This window comes from Coturnix japonica, chromosome 8, assembly GCF_054131305.1.
Source record: "Coturnix japonica strain WE chromosome 8, WE-NBRP24, whole genome shotgun sequence".
Classification (NCBI taxonomy): Eukaryota; Metazoa; Chordata; class Aves; order Galliformes; family Phasianidae; genus Coturnix; species Coturnix japonica.
The window spans coordinates 26,275,587-26,293,704 of record NC_140670.1 but is presented as its reverse complement, the minus strand read 5'-3'; the positions used below and the strand labels follow the sequence as shown (position 1 = coordinate 26,293,704).

Sequence of the window (18,118 nt, the reverse complement as noted above, 5' to 3'; positions counted from 1 at the left end):
GCAGGTAAGTTGACTGCTATACATGCGTAGAACTGAAGGCACTTTGTGACACTTCCAAACAGAAATGCTGGCTTTATGAGCAGCATGCTGAAACTTACCAACATTCAAACAGTCACAGCACAAATGGGGCTTTGCACTTATTATTTAAGAGTGTGTGAACTTAAAAACAAGCCGTACAATAAACAGTCATTGCATTGTTCTCTGCATTTGAGACCGGAGTGCGATGGATGAAGTGCTCTTTCTGGCATTCTTCAGAAAACACATCAAAGCTGGCTCTGGAAGTTATGAGCTTGAAACAACTTGTCGAGGTTAAGTCACTCAGCTCCCTCCAGCTTCACTAATCCTTGAAACTCTGACGTAGATCCCCACCTCAACAATATTTAGAGATGCTGAAGGCCAAAAGGTGTTCTGACTGCCCTGGAAATATTCTATTGGTACTCTAAAGGCACAAACAGTGGTGAGAATCTACCTGAAATCATGAGGTATACCCACAAATTGTGGATGCTCTACCGTCTTTGTTGAATGCTTTTACAAACAATCAATTTAATTAAGCTATCACACGGAGAGTTTGACGCTATGAAAGCTGGCCAAAAAAACATGAGTCACAAAATGTGATGTTTAGTTTCAGATCGCTTTAATTGCATCTACAAGCTGTAATGACTATTAACATGTATTCATCATTGTAAAAGCCAATATGGCATGTAAATTCAGGCTGAGAACAACCGCTAAAACTCAGCAGAATTTTAGAATCCAGCAGCGTTTCAGCAAAGAATGACTTTTCAATGCAGTACAAATGGGCAACAATAACTGAAATACAAATGTTCTGTTTATTGCTTCTAAAATGTGACAAGGAAGCTGAAGAAGAAGATATTCTAGGGTGTTGTTTTTTTGTTTTTTAAACTGTTTAGCAAGTTTTGTTCTGCTTTATAATGGCTAAGTAGGTATTTTATTAACTTACTCCACGAGGTGACAGCTCTGCACATTACTGACTTTTAGGGTACGTAGAGTGTAAAAACAAATGTGTTCATATCACGCAATCTGAGTACTAAATGTCTTCCCTTCAGCTCCAAGAAGACCAGTTCATGGTGGCAGCCTTACGTAAGCACACAACACCTACTATAGGATACTGCTTAGAGACACGGGTATTTCAGAGAGATGAATAAGTTAAACACATCAGTCTTAAAGCACATGAGCTATACCTGAATAAGTCAAGAGCCAGGCAAAATTGTGTTAACACATAAAGAATGTGTAAAGCCATGGGTTAATGGTCTTTCATATGGTACTTGGTTCAAATGGTACTTCCATGTGAAAGGTTTACTTTGGAATGGTACTTCCAAGGGCACTGACAGATATTCCTTTCTGAGTGCAGCTGGAACACTGGAAAACATTGTCTCCAAACACTCACTAATGGTCACCCTTTGCGAGGCTTTTCAGATAACCTTACTATTTTTGTACCAAAGAGAATTTCAAGGGACATGCTCACACAATCTAGTCTACCAATCACAACTATGGACAAAGTAGTGTCCAGAGTAAGGATAGTAATGATGGGTACAATTAAACCATTTCAGTCACATGCAATAGGAACATGTTCCATGTGTTCTTTTAAATACTTATTGGGTGAGATTAATTTAGACTCAGGACTCCCATTTCAGCTTCTCAAGAAGCTTTCTGCCAGAGACAGGCAGCAAGACTGAGATGAACCATTCATAGAGACTGAGTAAAGAGGGCAAGCATCTGAGAAGGAAAAATCTGAACAGTTCTGGGAGCAGCACCTCTGCACGCCCTCCCTGGCTGTTTGTTTCAATGAAGTTTTTCAAAAATTAACAAAGCATGCATTAATTCAAGCAAAAAGCTGCAGTCTGGTGTACCAAATGCTTTGGTGGTTTTTTTGGTTTTTTTTTTTTTTTTTTTTGTTTGCTTGGTTTTTGTTTAATTCTTCCCTCTTCCATTTTCAAATGAAACAACTCCGGATGGAATTTAGCATGTCACAATGTAACGGCATATCACAATAGCAACAGAGACTGGGAGGGATGCTTTGGTTCATCAGTCTGAGATCCCTCCTATATATCTTGAGTATTGTGTTCAGTTCTGGGCTCCTCACTACAAGAAAGACACCGAGGTCCTGGAACATGTCCAGAGATGGGCAACAAAACTGGTGAAGGGTCTGGAGCACAAGTTTTATGAGGAGTGGCTCAGGGAGCTGGGATTGTTCAGCCTGGAGGAGAGGAGGCTCAGGGGAGACCTCATTACACTCTACAACTTCCTGAAGGGAGGTTGTGATGAAGAGGGGTTTGGCCTCTTCTCCCAGGCAATAAACAAGACCCAAGGAAATGGCCGCAAGTTGTACCAGAAGATGTTTAGATTAGACATAAGAAAGAACTTTTTCTCTTGGAGAGTGGTCAGGCACTGGAATGGCTGTCCAGGGAGGTGGTCGAGTCACCGTCCCTGGCAGTGTTCAAGAGGAGTCTGGATGAGGAGCTACGAGATATGGTTTAGTGGCTCGTGGTAGTGGATGGTTGGACTAGATAATCTTGCAGGTCCTTCCCAACCTTGTGATTCTATGATTCTATGTGCACATAAAGACAAAATCTACTTCTCGTCTTATCTATACCTGTTCAACCGATAAAACAACATAAGCACTTTACCTTCTGCAGTGATAAACCAGGCATTAGGTGCTTCTTCATTCAATTTTGAATCTGGAGGGAGAGTCAACTTCAGTAGAAACTGAATTGTCTGACCGGGAGCCGCACTCAGTGAAGGAAGCTGAATGTTTGGAGCAGATTTAGGCAGTTTTGGAAGGTTTGCTATTTGGTCCTTTTGCACAGATGGATGATCTGTAACATCGCGGGACTCTGGATTCAGGATAGGCAACTATCAATAGAAATCAAAGTATTAATTTTCCCTCGTACTGGTACAGCAAAGAGGCTTTCAAAACACAATTGCACTTTCATAGCTGACATGGACTAGGAAAACTAACACGTGACAATACAGCTACTGCACTGAAACTCTGATAGAGTACAATAATACTGCAGTGACAGGCAGAGAAAAGGAAGGACGAAATGACTTCTTAAATTAGAAGGATGAAACTCACTAATCCCTAGATAAATGTTTACTATTAAAATTATAAAATCCATCCCTGTTTTACTGTACCCACTGCTTCAATTGAAATCTTTAACATTTGCCTCAAGTCCAAGAATGTAACTCTGCAGATTACACAGCAAAGCAAACAGCAATTTCCAAGAAAATGAACCAAGATGTTGCATGGCATGAAAATTTACAAATTAATGAAGATTGCATACTGTGAAATGCAGGAAACTTACAAGAAAACAGCAGGACAATTACATCATATATTTATGAGAACATTAAAACGTGGTACCATTATAAGATGGACAGCAGTGTAGATCTGTTTTGCTTTCATGTTTACAAGCACACTGAGCGCTGCTGGATTTGAAAGTGGATTTCATTTAGCAACTTGAAAGCCCCAGATAAGGAATACATGAAATTCTGCATGGCACACACAAAAACTTCATGCTTAAAGTAAGTTTGGAAGCTCAGTGCCATAACAATAAAATTAAGACATCACAGTACACATTTTTGCCAAATCTGGCAGAATTTGGAACCATAATCATTTGCTTTTGGAACTACAGGAGAGCAATAGCAACAACTCTGCTCCCCCCACAGCAGTTACATTACAGAAATGTTTGGTGACTTTTTCTCTCCAGATAACTGCAGCAAGTCACTGTTTCAGTACTTTATATTCTCAACATTGTGCAAATTTTGGGGTATATTTAGAGATCAGAAACACAGATGCAGAAGTGGAGACAACAGTGTCAGCAAATATAGGAGCTGTTACTGTGGGGAGAAAGTAAGCTATAGCACAATAAGCCGGACAGAAATACACAAAGTACAAAGGGTGAGCTCTGCCCTGCAGTACAACAGTTTATGCAGTAGTAAATGTAGAACAGCTAAAATTTGGCAAAACTGATACATCAGATTGCCATCTTATCTTTGGGATAGACTATGTACCACATTTTAAGTCAGTGGCTTCCACAAAACACACATTATGCCTTAATTAGAGGACCCTGTAATTGATTTTAATTCCACTCATTATTAAGGGTATTGCTGTTGCTCACAACATTTTCATATTGAAAAACTGGGCTACAGTATTTAATAGCTCCTATTTCATTATTATTATTACTTAATAGAGGATAATCACTGTTTTCATGCAAAAGTTGCCAACAAAGGACTAGGACTTTGAACAAGCATCCTAACAGGTGACTGTTTGTTTGTCAGATCATCACAGAACATTATGTGAATATAGTTACCAAAAAGTTTATTAGCTACATGATTTTTTACTCCATTTGCCAAAGTCCATAATAGCATTTTTCACCAAGACACACCACTGTCAGACTGTTCACTAAATATTACTTGCCATGGATAGAACTTTTGTTTCCAAATCCAGCACTTTAATCTGGTGATTATTTGTGTCCGCAACGTACATCAAACGGCCATTTTCTTCAATGCACAAACCTCCCGGTTCATTAAAAGTTGACTGTGTAAAGCTGGAGCCGAGAACATTGGTTGCTTCTCCTGTGCCTGCCAGGGTAGCGCAGTTCTTCATTTTGGGATCTATGACCTTAATCTAAGATTTTAAAAAAAGACATAAAAACCAAAAAATGACAAAGACTTTTGAAAAGCCACCAGAATTCAGAAGTTTTGCATTATATTATATCCCACATTTTCAGAAGACAGTGCTAAACTTGATTCTCTTAGCTAATAAGTGTGTGTCCTAAAAGATAGGTTATCATACTTTGCCAACAGGCATCTCCCTCCTTTATTCCTGGACTTCATTCAGCTTTCTCTATTTACGGCACCTATCCCTTTGGTATAAACATATGCTGAACAGCTTGTTTTTTTCTAGTGTTTGTTGCCACTATGAAAACATTTGCAAAACAGGAAGACAACAAAACTGGGAGATGAACTTTGAAATATGTTTTTCTAAAAATGGACAAGTTGTTCTTTCTTTTCTTAAAGGAATACCAAAAAAAGTTGATGGTCTGTAATGCTTTGAACAAAATGTCATTTTCTCCTGAAATTCTAATGATTGATACCTACCTTAGTCTTCAAGTAAAACAAACTACTTGCCTTTAATGCAATTAATCATGCAATTAATTTAATGCAATTAGAAACTTTATGAAAGCTTACACAATGTCATGTGAAAGCAATCACACACAGCAATGTCTCATCTTTGAATTCCAAGGGGTAACTCAAAACATGGCTGAGGAAAGAGGCACTCCTCTTGCTCTACCAGTTTTATCAAACCTGCAGTATCCCTGAATAAACACTCATAGCTGTTTTGCCATTGTTCACCACCTTTAGAAAGATATAAGGAATGAGTCTTTAGTCAGAATGGTAATTCGGCACAAAACTGACCTTCCTCAGGGGGCCACCATATCAACACAGCAGCGTATGGGAACAAAACAATGGGTATAGAGAAAGACTCATAAAGGAAGGAAGGAAGGAAAAAGAACCCACAAAAGAACTCTTATCATTTGTTTCTTCAGCTCAACCAAGCACAGTATTCATACATTGTGAAAATAATCTCTTACAGTAGTAAAAATGGTGAAGAATTGTGAATTGTGAGCACATCAAGCTACTACACGCTTACCTTATGATTATAGGAATCTGCCACATAGAGCAGTTTTCTTTTCTTGTCCCATGTTACTCCTAGGGGATGCTGCAGCTTGGCATTTATGCCTGCTCCATCCACGTCACCAAAGGCAAACAAATTCTGAAGAAGTACATTATCAAATGAAATGATTTGATTATTCAGTGCTGGTATTAATTTAAACTGTTAGAATTAAATGGAAATTCGCTGACAAAAAAAAAAAAATCAAGACAACTTCAAAAAAAGGATACTGAAAATGAGAAAGCGAGGATGCTAATGATGGAAATGGAAATTATCACATTTAAATTATCGGTATGAATCCAGCTGGCTTTAACGACCACGCAATGCATTTTCAGTTCAACTATCTGATAAACAAGTCAAGTTATTTTGTATCTGAGGAGCAACAGTCTGCACTATAATCTGAGCACCACAACTGGCACACATTTGCATTCCAAGCAGTGAAGTTAAGAAACTGACGGCCACAGAAACTAATTTACCCTCTCACCCCAAAAGTGGTTCCTCCAGGTCAGGCTTGAGAAATATTAGTAGGGCAGTGTGGGGAAGTTTGAAGTGATTACCAATGGATCTCTCTCTCCTCCTACAAGGTGCTTCACAGCTCCGTCTTTCAGAGAGATCATTCGCACAGTGCTGCTCTCACTGTCTGCTACAAAAAGGCAGTTCCATGGTTCTTCGGGAGCCAGAGAGAGTCCAGAAGGTTGTGCAAAGCCGGCCTTATGAGGGTATGCATTGTTTCTGTTCTCTTCGTTTCCACTCCCAGCAAATCGAAGACAGACTCCTTTCTTTAAATCACTAAAGAAAAATAGTACTTATCTTCAAGAACAACTCTGACATACTTCAGATGCTGTGCATAAACGCAAAGTACAGGACGACCACTTGTAGTTATAAAAACAACTGTACTCTTACAGCACAAGAAATTACTCAAAGGCTTTATGCTATCTTTTAATGCGACTTGGTTTATCATTTACTACTAGGTAATTCAAATGGAATGAAAAGTAACATTAAATTGTACAACTGTACCTTACTGTCATATAGCTTTTTAGCAAAGGTAGTATATTTCATTTCCTCTAGCAGATGTGGGTAAAAGCACACAGATATTAAAGGACAGAAGCCTTTTCAGATTGAACAGCAACAGCAAGCTTTAAGCTACATAAAGGTTGAGATAAATCAATGTAACTGGTTTATGTGTCTCTTTGGGGTTTGAAGGCCAGTTATCCAGACAAACGGCAGTTTCACATGTCTCTTATTGCAACTGCTTACCTTCCCTTTGGAAGTTTTCCACCTTCCAACATCAGTGCCCATACCTGATGAATGCCTGCCATTGCTATCCATAGAACATCGTCTTCCTGGGTCCCTGAAACTTTAACAAAAAATAGGATAAATAAGAACAGATGAAAAAGAACCAAAAAACAAACACCACCCTTTGGAAATGTTTCATAAAACAAACAAGCCAACAAACCAATCCTGCCATTCCCACTACTCTGGCTCACTGTTTGCCACAGGGAAAACCAAAAAACCAACCAAATAAGCCACAGGGCAAGAGAGTGTCTTCAATTCACCAAGAAATCTGCTATTGTTCTTATATTCTCTTCCCAAGGATATAGAATTATGATTTTAATATCTCTCCCTAGTGAAGACAATACTTCACATAGGATTTGCTCTTTGGAAGATTCTGCTATTGGGTCCGTGTTTCACCTGTCATTTTGGTACTGTATGCTAATGAACATGTATATATTTTTCCTAAACATGGATTTCAGGGTGGGTTTTTTGGTTTTGTTTTAAACTAAGCTAGTGGCAAAATCAGACACTACCAAAAGCTATTCATCATTGTTTACAGTTTTTGAGAGGAATAACAAGGACGGCACCTTTCAGTTCAAATGCACATGTTAATTCCTGGTCATTTATCCTGAAAATGCAGATATTCACACTATATTACACTTAACAGACCCATTGAATCCAGTGGAGCACTAATGACAGTAAAGACAGGGTGCAGTGTTTTTAACATAATGCAAACTGATGCCGTCCAGCCTCCAAGTTGTACTCCCTATGCACACACATCCATTATTGCACACAAAAGATGCAGAGATATGGAACAATGACGTTCTGATCAAGCATGTAATTTCTTCCATCACTCATGTTCACCAGCCCAAATCTATGTAATTAAACAAAGCTCTCCTGGATAATATATCACAAATAAAAGGACAGAAATAGAAACAGAACATTCGAGTGCTCTCTAGCTCAAAATATATCACATTACATAAGAAATAACATATGAAGACCTGTGCTGTTGTGAAGGGCCCTTAAAGAAGTTACTTAGCGTTTTTTGAACAGGCTGAGGAACAGAAAAGTCAGCTTTTAAAAACTGCATTAAAATGGGGACAGTTGCCTTTCTAACACCATACCAGTTCATGCACATTGAACATCACTCTTTGATTTAGTCAGACACAACATTAAGATGGTTTTCTAAACAGATGAATGAGGTATTAAAAGTAACTACTAGCTTATCAACAGAATAGCACTTCTAAATGGCTCACAGATACTTTTTAACACATGAGCTTCTAAAACAACATCCATCTCACAGCCATTCCTTCAAACAACCTCTTGGACCAGCCCTCACTCCCTTTTATTTGAAGGTTCCAAAACAAAAGCAATTATATGTACAATGCTTGCCAATATCTTAGATTTGTGAAGTCTTTTAAAATGAAATTGCCACTATTGCCCCAACTGATATTCTGCTGCTGTTCCTTCAATCCTAAATCTTTCTTAGCATTGAAGACTGCGAGCAGAAGAGAACAGCATCCCATCTTCAGCATCAATCTGCTCACTGTGAGCTCTCTTAGGAGTAGCGCTGGTATGACTATAATGCAGTTTTGGTTCAGCCTTTCCAGTTTCTTGGACGAAGATACAAGTTTCCAAGACGGTGATCAAAGGAACTCTGTTGACCCTCTCCTGCACTTCCACATAGCTCCATGTTTTCCACTCACAGTGAAGTTCCAACACTAAAAGTCAGACTTCCGAAGTGCTTGAATGCTTTTTGATGAGATGGAATGTTTGCAAAATGAGTTGGAAAACAAGCATTTTGTCAGTCATCAGAGACATTACCAAAGCATAGGCAATATCAGTGCCCTTCCGCACACACATAACAAACCCCCCCCAAAAAAAAACACAGAATCCCCATTGGTTTCAGCATGCTCCTAAGAGATTTAATTGAGAAAATGATTAAGGAAACATTTTACTACTTCCTATGCAGTGCATGATCTACTTCCAGGACTTTGTGTCTATGCTGCACAGTTTGCACTTTACAGGTGCTACAATTCTGAGGATCCCAGAGTGACGCTAAAAGTGAGCTTTTCATCTTGCCGTGCTGCACAGTTCATTCTGTGGGGTGTTGAAAATGGTTTTGTTCATTACTTACTCTTCACCCAACAATTAAATGAAGGGGTAAGACTAAAGCTGAGCACTTCAGAAAATTCTACTCCATAAAATCTAGTTTCTCTAATTCCACCCACTGCTGCTCCCCTGTGACAGCTATAAGGTTTGAACATTAAAAAGGGCCTTACTCTAATTCTGCACATCAGAAGGCTTATCAGACATGAGACACGGGAAAAAAAGTATAAATATTAATTTCAAATTTTAGAGAATATGCAAGACTGACAGAGATAAGTTCCCTTCTTCATCTGGAGATCAAGAGAGGAAAAGTAAATAAGAACAACAAGAAGGAATCGCTGAAACAAATATTTTCTTCTGGACAGTAGTTATAACAAATGGAATGGAATGGGTAGAGCACAGTAACACTACAAGCATACTGAGTTGTGGAAAATAGGTCAGAGCTTTAACAGAAAAAAAAACCTACACAAAACCAGAAAAGCAAAACCAATGCCAATGGCCACACAGAAACCATTTTTTGTTAATCACACAGTGGCCCTGACAGTACAGAGTTTAATGTTACGTGTTCTGAAATTAAAACAATCATAAAAACCTCAGGCTCTTATTTGAGGATAAAGCAGCACCACTGTCATCCTTGTGCTGTTCTTGCAGGAGGAGGGAACCGGGGAGAACTTCTTGCTGAAGTTAGGATAATGCCAACATTACCATAACTCCTTATCATCCTTGACTGGAAAGAATTTATTTGTAAAGAATTTATTATAAAACAACATAAAAGAACAAAGGAACTCTTTTACATTTATTCAATTAAGCACCACATTCCGAACTATCTCAAGCTGCTTTAAAAATCCAGTGTAGTTTCTCCTTATTAGGGTATGTACTTTCTTATCTTTAGTGCTGCCTGTATCAAAGCGGAGTATGGCTTACTAAAGTGATATACTCATGTTATAAAGATTCACCAATAATAAACTAGAGCTCTGAATGCATTTGTGTGACGTGGTATATAATATTTCAGTGCTTTTTAAGTTCCTGAGTCTGCCTGTGCTATATATCTGTGTTTTAAGAACTCATAATCCTGTTTGTACATACACTCTGTTTTAAATGGTTGAGGAATACTGCTGACCTTTTTAAGACACTGATCTGAACACACCAAACGGACTATCTTCTGAGAAGAGATTCCATTCCCAGGCCTACCACACACTACTTCCAGTTGCCTGTCTGGGGACTTCATGCTTCCTTCCAGCCTGTGAATTAAAAGTCTGGAAATCAAAGTTACAGCTCACAGCTGGCACCATTGATGTTTTCTAAATAGACTGAAGTTTAAAAATATGATCCGTGTCAAGTAATTTTATCTTTAAAAAATTCAATAGTAACAAAGAAGATTGTTGGTACACTCATCTTGTGCAAAACCCCAGCAGGCATAAATGGCTGATCAATGGCCCCCTCCCCTTACAGACACATATGCTGCATATGTATGCGTGTGGATGTAAGTCTTGTCCCCATTTAAGCCAGTGGAAGTTTAGCAAACTAAATTCAAATCTGACTTGGACAAATCTGACTGACTTGGAAAGTGTTTCAGTATAAAACCAGGCCAGTTCAGAAGTCACTCATCCTGACCCTAACACGCTCATCAAAGCCTCTCTAAGGTTTCTCAAGGATGTTTATTTTCAGCGGATCTTCATCTGGAACTGAACATCAGAAACAGTATCCAATAGCTAAAAGTGTTCAAGAATCTGACAAACAGTTTTAACATCTTTCTAATTCACAAACAAGACTTATACACTGCAGAAGGAAGAAACTGCGTAAGAAACCATATTTACAGGTACAAATATCATACTTTATATATACAGAGGGCACTGAAAAGTCATGGAATTCAAGATATTACTGAGTCTGACATCTGTTCAGATGATATCTGCTAAACCAAATATTTCCTTTACTATAGAAAATCATCATCATGCATTCTGTCAAGTTTTAGAGAAGTCTCAATAGAAAATAAGTCTGTCAAATGAAGTTATATAGGATTACTGCCGGAAATCCAGTCACAACTCCCATTCAGATATTATCAAAGGCATGTTATACTAATATCAGTATCAAATTTCTTGCCCTAGATCTACAGTGAATATGTAAAATATTACTAAAGTCTATTGGTATTACTATTCAGCAATACCATAAACTCTTTAATCGCTTAACAACCATTTACAAATGGATTTAGGATCTAGTCTGAGAAGTGAAGAGAGACACAGCAGTCTCATGTCAGCAATGTTTCTAATGTGACTTTTTGTGCCACTCATGCCCACGGGGGCAGATGATGCCCAAAGCTGGGTGTAAGTATCCCTGAGCTTGTATTCTGTATTGGAAATACCTGAAGAGATGAGAAGGCCTTTTGCATTTCAACTGAGTCCACACTGATACATCATGCAGTCATATCATATATGTAAAATACATTTAGAGCAATTCAAATTTCAGTTATTAAGGAAAATGATTCCTAATTAAAGCCTGATGATCTCATTAAGGAGCCCTTTAATCTTCATCCGTAACCAAGGAAAATTCCTTTCACAAGACAGTGGAGGCTGGAGCCTCAGTGCCAGAATGAAACCAAACTGGAAGGGAAAAGAAAACTGACATAAAGAAAAATATGCTTCCAAGATAGAGATAGTTCAGACACAGTTCACCATTTAGTGTTAATTACATATAGCTGAAGTGATTATTGCTTTATTGCACTTTTGTTTGTAAAATTGGGGGAGAAATGCTAGGAGTAATTCAGAAAAAAAAAACCAAAGAGTATTTCCTTGGGAATGCGTTTGTAATAAATGATTGTCAAGTGGAAACGCCAGAAAAAACTGTACATACTTTTTCCTTTTAAGGGCTATAAAGACTGTACCCGTCTTATAAGGTATGGTACTTCCATTTAAATAATATCTATGTAAATCCCACATTGGCTTAACAATTTCCAGTTAGTTTACTGAAAGTGTGGTCAACACTGTGCTTGGGAGGATCTATAAATAGGATACAATCATACAACTTAAGTCTGGATTTTGGAATGTGAAACACACAGTTATGTCACCAAGCGCAGGTCATTGTCCTTCTCCCAGCAAGAATGCAGCTATCAAGAACATTTCACACTCAGATCAACTGTGCATTTAAGCATCACTTGCTTTCAACACCCATTGAGTAAAAATAGAAGAGGACAACAGAGAAAGCTAAAAAAGCACACAGTAATTTAATAATGTATTTTTAAGCTGCTGGCCTTTCCCCTGTATTGTCTACTTCCTGCATAATCTAAGTCAATTCAAATTCCAGAACCACTTTCACCAACAGAATTTAATCCAGGGAGTTCATTCAAGACTTTCAAAAGGGGAGGGCAAAACAGAAGTTTAACATCAAGTAAAGATGGCAGGGAAGAATACTGACTATCTGAATCCCAGCACGATGTTTGTCTTAACCCTCCTACCTTAGAAAGACATTTTTATCACCTTTCTATTAAGAGGTATTTCAGTCACTTAAACTTTTTGCCTCAAGTTTCAGCATCTGTATAAAATGGGAAACAGAAGCTTGTTATCTCAGAAGTATTGTCAGGATGGCTGAATACAGTACAATAGTAGCATCTGCTCTGAAGATGAACTTACTTATGCCCTTGTTAACTTTTCCTCTCAATATTTTTCTCTTCAAAAACATATAGAACGCAAATTCTATCACACAGAACTATCTACCAGTGGGGATACATCTGGTTTTGATAAGGATGACATTATATCCTATCAGGTCTTTGGCTCTGCACACCTGATTAAATGAGTACTTGACCCTTATGGATACAGATTTCCAAAAATGATCACAAACCACAGTACTGAACTGCACTTGGGATTAACAAGTCTCACTCTTAAGTATACTGGGAGGTGAATTAACACAAAAAAAAGTCATTTGCTGAAACCGTTTCCTGTATTGTCACAACAGATGTCAGCAACAGATTTGACAACTTCAGTGGGCTCTGAATCAGGCTTAATGTCGTCTGGAATCCATGAGACAACTGAAATGTTACAACTAAGCTTTATATTTACTTCACACCTTTGTGCCTACTGCCTCAAAGTGATAATGACTTTTGAACGCAGAGTTGGAGGATTAAGTGGGGGCTTCTCTTGGTTCTTTGCACGGCACCTTTTATTTAGACGACGATATGAATTTAAGTTCACAACAAACAATACATTAAAAACTTATGAAGCAAACAGTGCTGTCTTTAAACTGATCAATACTTACACTAAACGTTATGTAGGAGGAGAAGATATGATTGATACAGGGAAAATATTAATCTCTCAAGACATAACCTTTCCCTCTGACACCCTGCAAAAGGTCAGCAGAAGCTGTTTAATACTGCTTTCATCTCATGTTTTGATTAGTATGGCTTTGGGCATTGAAAGGAAACTCACAGCAGCATCACTTGTTTAATAACTGTAATATCCATAAATCTACATTCTGAAAAAAAAAATAAAAATGTTTCTTGTACACTTTGAATTACATAGATCTATGGAAAATAGAGAAATATGAATCTATTTCCCATATGCCATTCCAGTACTGGCAAAAGTCAGAATTATAAATGACAAAATTTGGAATACTGCACCTTAAGCTTTTCAAACACATATAAACTCCCACAGCTTGCAGCTACGTTACAGAAATAAGCACTACTGTGCAGATGCAAACAAAAGTCATTTGGGAAACTGATTAATCACTTCATTAACAGATACGGGAAAAACAGTTCTGAGAACTTGTAGACAGCACAGTGAGAGTCACCAACTGAAGTCTGTGTTTCTGCTCAGAGACAGCTCTCTATTTAGTAGAGACTTCCAATAGAGGTTATTCATATGGGTTTACCAAATAACATTCACATCCCATCCCATTCTAACCGACCTTATGAGAATATCCTACTATGTTCAAGTGACTTGCATTAACAGAACAACTCTGACAAACTCTACCCAATGAGTTTTTTAACAAACCTAAGGAAAAAACAAAACAAAACAAAAAAGCTCCCTGTAGCTCATGACTGTATCTATGCCATAAGGCATATGTGCTGCAAACTACAACACACAGTCCTGGCTCCTTGTGCACAATCTGGTTGTTTTTGTGCTTCATCTTCACACAGCATTACAGCGAGCATCACTCATTCACTTGTTCAAAACTCCTCCAATTCTTCTTGAAAATGGTGACTTAATTGCAATTTTGGTCCCCTGAAAACATTCCAATTTCTATGGCACTCCCAAAAATACAGCACATGCACCAAGAATAAGTAAGCACTTTTACCAGCTGCTCATCAGTGCTGTCTATATTTTGATAAATTTCATTTTAGTCCAGTAAGCTAAATCCCCTAGAAAGACTCCCTAAGCCTGAAACATAGAGATTGCTGCACAGAATTCAATTCCAACTACATGTTTTGAACTTCATTTGACGAATCTAATGAAATAAATGAGACACCATAACATGAGGTATCAGAAACACCTTTCAAGAAAGCCGCTTTGAGAAGACCAGCCCAAGGCTGCTGCTCTGACATGCAAGGCTGTTTCAAGAGACTCTTGCAGGAGCAGCAGCGGAAGGAAATGAGGCAGTTGTCTGCAAGACATGCTCAGCTCAAGGAACATGGGAGAAAGCTGAAGTAGGTGAGCATGGACTGGGATGCAGCCTGGGATGGTGAAAAGGAGCCTTCAGTTTTGTTTTACGCCATTTTCTGAGAGCTGTTATCATAAATGCCAACGACATACTCCAAGGAGAACAGACAGCAAATCCTCCACACTCTACCACTGACTTAAAGAGGCTTCAGGAAGTGATCTAGTTCATTACCCTTCTTGGGTAATCATTCACAGCAATCCAAATCTGGTGAGATCCTCTTTCAGCTTTCCTTAAGTAAGATTCCATAGGACCCTTCATCTGTAAGGGTCAAGGACACTGTTAAACATAAAACTGATGCTTGTGGCTTACTTTAGTAGTCAAGGCTGTTGGCAGTATACTGTATATAGTGACAGTGTATTTGTACACTATGACTATTATACAATCAGCATTCATGAACTAGCTACATGTTACCTGAAACTAAATTGGAGTGATTTCTCCTCCCTGGTGCAAAGGTTTTATGCCACAGACAATCATTTTGCTATCATTAAGGAACTTGCATTTACAAGCTCTAATCATACTGAAATGGAAACATAAGAAAGGAGAATACTAACTCCTAGTTAATAACATTTAAAAACATGGCAGTTATGTGATCTCAGGCTCAGGAGTGCATTAAGTTGATCAGGAAAGAAAACCACTTAAATCCTCAGAAGATGATTTTTTGCATGCTGTCTTGCAAAGCCTTCATTACTATCCCCTGATGCTTGGAAGGTGTTTTCTGAGGTGGTGTTCTTCTATCTGTTTGAATCTATCATGACCTCTTAGTCTAACAATGTCATGTCATCTAAACAGGAATAAGCAGAAGTCATCAGATAAAAGTTATTTCCTAAACTCAAATATTTACAAGTGGCGAGATGTCCATACAGGCAAAGAAAGGATCTTCAGACAATGTCCACTTCCTGTACAATGCAGCCACTTCTTCAGTCATCCTGCCATAAAGCACTGGCTTAGCAAAGGCAATCACTGTTTCCTTCCGCATTTTGACTGAGTAAATACCTAACTTTCTACGAAAGACTTTTTCTTCAGAGAACTTAACAGCTCACATTATTTCAGGATTCACATCAGAAATTTACACTCAGCTGATAATGGTGGTAATTATACAGATGAAACCACCAGTTTTTAGACTCAATTATAAAGTATATCTTACCATTTCATGTTTCAGGTTCCTACTGTAACAGAAATACATTAAGCAAACACCCATGCATGGGAGATTTTGTTAAAAAGCTCAATTGAAACTGCACCTGAACTCCCGAAGACCACATCCCATGGGGAGCTGATAGGCTGTTCTTCTCCTTTTGCTCCACCTTCTTTATCAACACCTTGGATCCCAATTCCTGCTACAGTGGTCACAATTTCTAATTCCAGGTCAATCTGTAAGAAGTAAAATTATATATGCTAAATATACAACAGCAACCATAGATAATAGAAGTAATACAGATAATCTGAGATAGCTATGTAAAAAATGGAGTATCTTTGCAAGTAAAACTCAGATCCTAATAAATTTCAGGTATTTGCTTATGAAGGAAAATTGTTAATCTGACCATAATACTTTCTGCTGGCGGTAGGAGGGTAAGGCAGCAGGGAAAACAACTGACTGCATTTCCTTGCAGATGCACCAAAAATTAACACTCATTTGGTCAGCAGTTTTAGAAGAAAGCATTAGAATTTGCTAGAGAAGTGATGACAGATGGACAGTGGATATGGATATTTTAAACTTCTAAAGGAATATGCTATAAAAGCTCAGATATTGTAAAATTATTTCTTATCATTAGATAAAATAATCTATACAAAGGAAATTACTGTTGCAATTCACTTCATGCCTTGGAGGAAAAAATATATTTTAGTTCTGCAACTTAAATCTATTTATTTTTCCTTCCCCCTTTGTTTATATTCTAAGTGACTTCTAATATCTCTCTTTTAATAACAAGGTAATATGATATTGCTTCAGCAAACTTCTCGTTATTCTAAGTTTGGCCTCACTGGGTTTGAGATCCAACTTCAATTAAATATTAACAGCAACGTTTTCTATGTGCTAAAAACTTGCAAGTGTTAAACAGAAAAAAAAAAACCCACACGGATCAAAGCAGACTGTAGACCCAAACATTTGGATATCCACCAAACAGTAGGAATACAATAACTTCTGATAAGAATCTTCCACAACTGGAAGTGAAACAAAAACCACTTGTGCTTCCAGCACTAAGAATAGTTATTTCTTATAACAGGAAAGTAAGAGTTACTAGAAGCAGTGCATAGTTTCATTTGAAAGGAAGTACCAAAGATATATGCAGCCCTTTATAAAACCACCATTCAAAGGCCTTTTTTAGGAAGATACTAGGCCAAATTTCTTTCTTGATATTGAGAGTATCTGTAGAATAAGACACTTGATATAAATTTTCGAGTAAGTAGGGCAAGGCACAAGAGATTAAATTTTCATATGGAAAAATTACCTTTCTAATTAGATGATTTTCTGTATCAGCCACGTAAATAACATTATTTTTTATAGCAACGCCTTGTGGTGAGTTGAAAGCTGCCTCTGAAAATCTGCCATCTTTTCTTCCACTGTTTGGACCTATAAATGAATCAAAGCAAACTCAAAATTAATTTTAGAAAAAGAAAGTGGAAAATAAACGGTCTGTTTAAAGCTGTAAGATAATCACATATTCTAAAAGATGCTTCCATGTTGCCTTGTAGAGTTCACATTACGTACATTTTTTAAAGCCTCATTTTAATCACTGTGATGCGTCATTGCTACAGCCTGATACTAAGTTCTGAACTCATTCTCCGCGAGTTCTCCACATCTTTAAGATTATCTCTCAGAGAAAAGTCTTAGTAGGGTTCTACATTGCTCCAGTTGCATTTTGCTGAGAGACAAAAGTAACTGCACAAGACAACACCCAAAAACTCTAAAACTTTATTCCTAATTACATCAAAGCAAGTCAGCAGCAAGGACTGCACATTTCAACCTCAATTCCATTTCACTGGTTTCAATCTTACTGTAAATATAATGAAACCAGTATTTCACTAGCAGCACTTCCTCATTACTAATAATAAACTTAGCAAAAAGATGCCATGCAAGAAATCACATGGAAGAACAGTGAGAATGATGGAGTGACAGCCTTCTGCATAGCACAGTGAAGAAATAGGGAGAATGTGACCTCGATAAAACAGTATCAGTGCAAGGATGGTATTTCAGATGGAGTAACATTTAAAGTGCATAAGCACTGTGTGTCAGCAGAAGACATTTAGATTCATGAGTTACGTGCGCAAGATGATGTATGATGCAAATATAGCAATTTCAACCTTTGTGCATGCTCACATTTATTACTGTATTATCAACTCAATTACACTATTTTCTGCCCACGGAATCATTTAACTGCGTCACTAAAATACACAGACTTTTAT

At 37.8% G+C, this 18,118-nt stretch overlaps 1 protein-coding gene across 3 annotated transcripts in view; it reads right to left on the bottom strand.

Annotated features, from left to right (window-relative positions):
* NHLRC2 (NHL repeat containing 2) overlaps nt 1–18,118 on the bottom strand; it is a 34,479-nt gene that overhangs the window by 5,677 nt on the left and 10,684 nt on the right. Inside the window, exons 4-10 of one of the 3 annotated variants that reach the window (XR_014948762.1) lie at nt 17,164–17,285; nt 15,958–16,087; nt 6,947–7,046; nt 6,166–6,478; nt 5,669–5,791; nt 4,433–4,642; nt 2,646–2,871 (exon numbers count right to left, since the gene is read on the bottom strand). Coding sequence is in view for 1 of the 3 variants with exons in the window: in XM_015867293.3 (XP_015722779.1) it covers nt 2,646–2,871; nt 4,433–4,642; nt 5,669–5,791; nt 6,247–6,478; nt 6,947–7,046; nt 15,958–16,087; nt 17,164–17,285 (1,143 nt within the window). In the remaining 2 variants the exon portion in view is untranslated. The remainder of the gene's footprint in view (nt 1–2,645; nt 2,872–4,432; nt 4,643–5,668; nt 5,792–6,165; nt 6,479–6,946; nt 7,047–15,957; nt 16,088–17,163; nt 17,286–18,118) is intronic. The other 2 variants (XR_014948761.1, XM_015867293.3) reach the window with 2 other exon arrangements.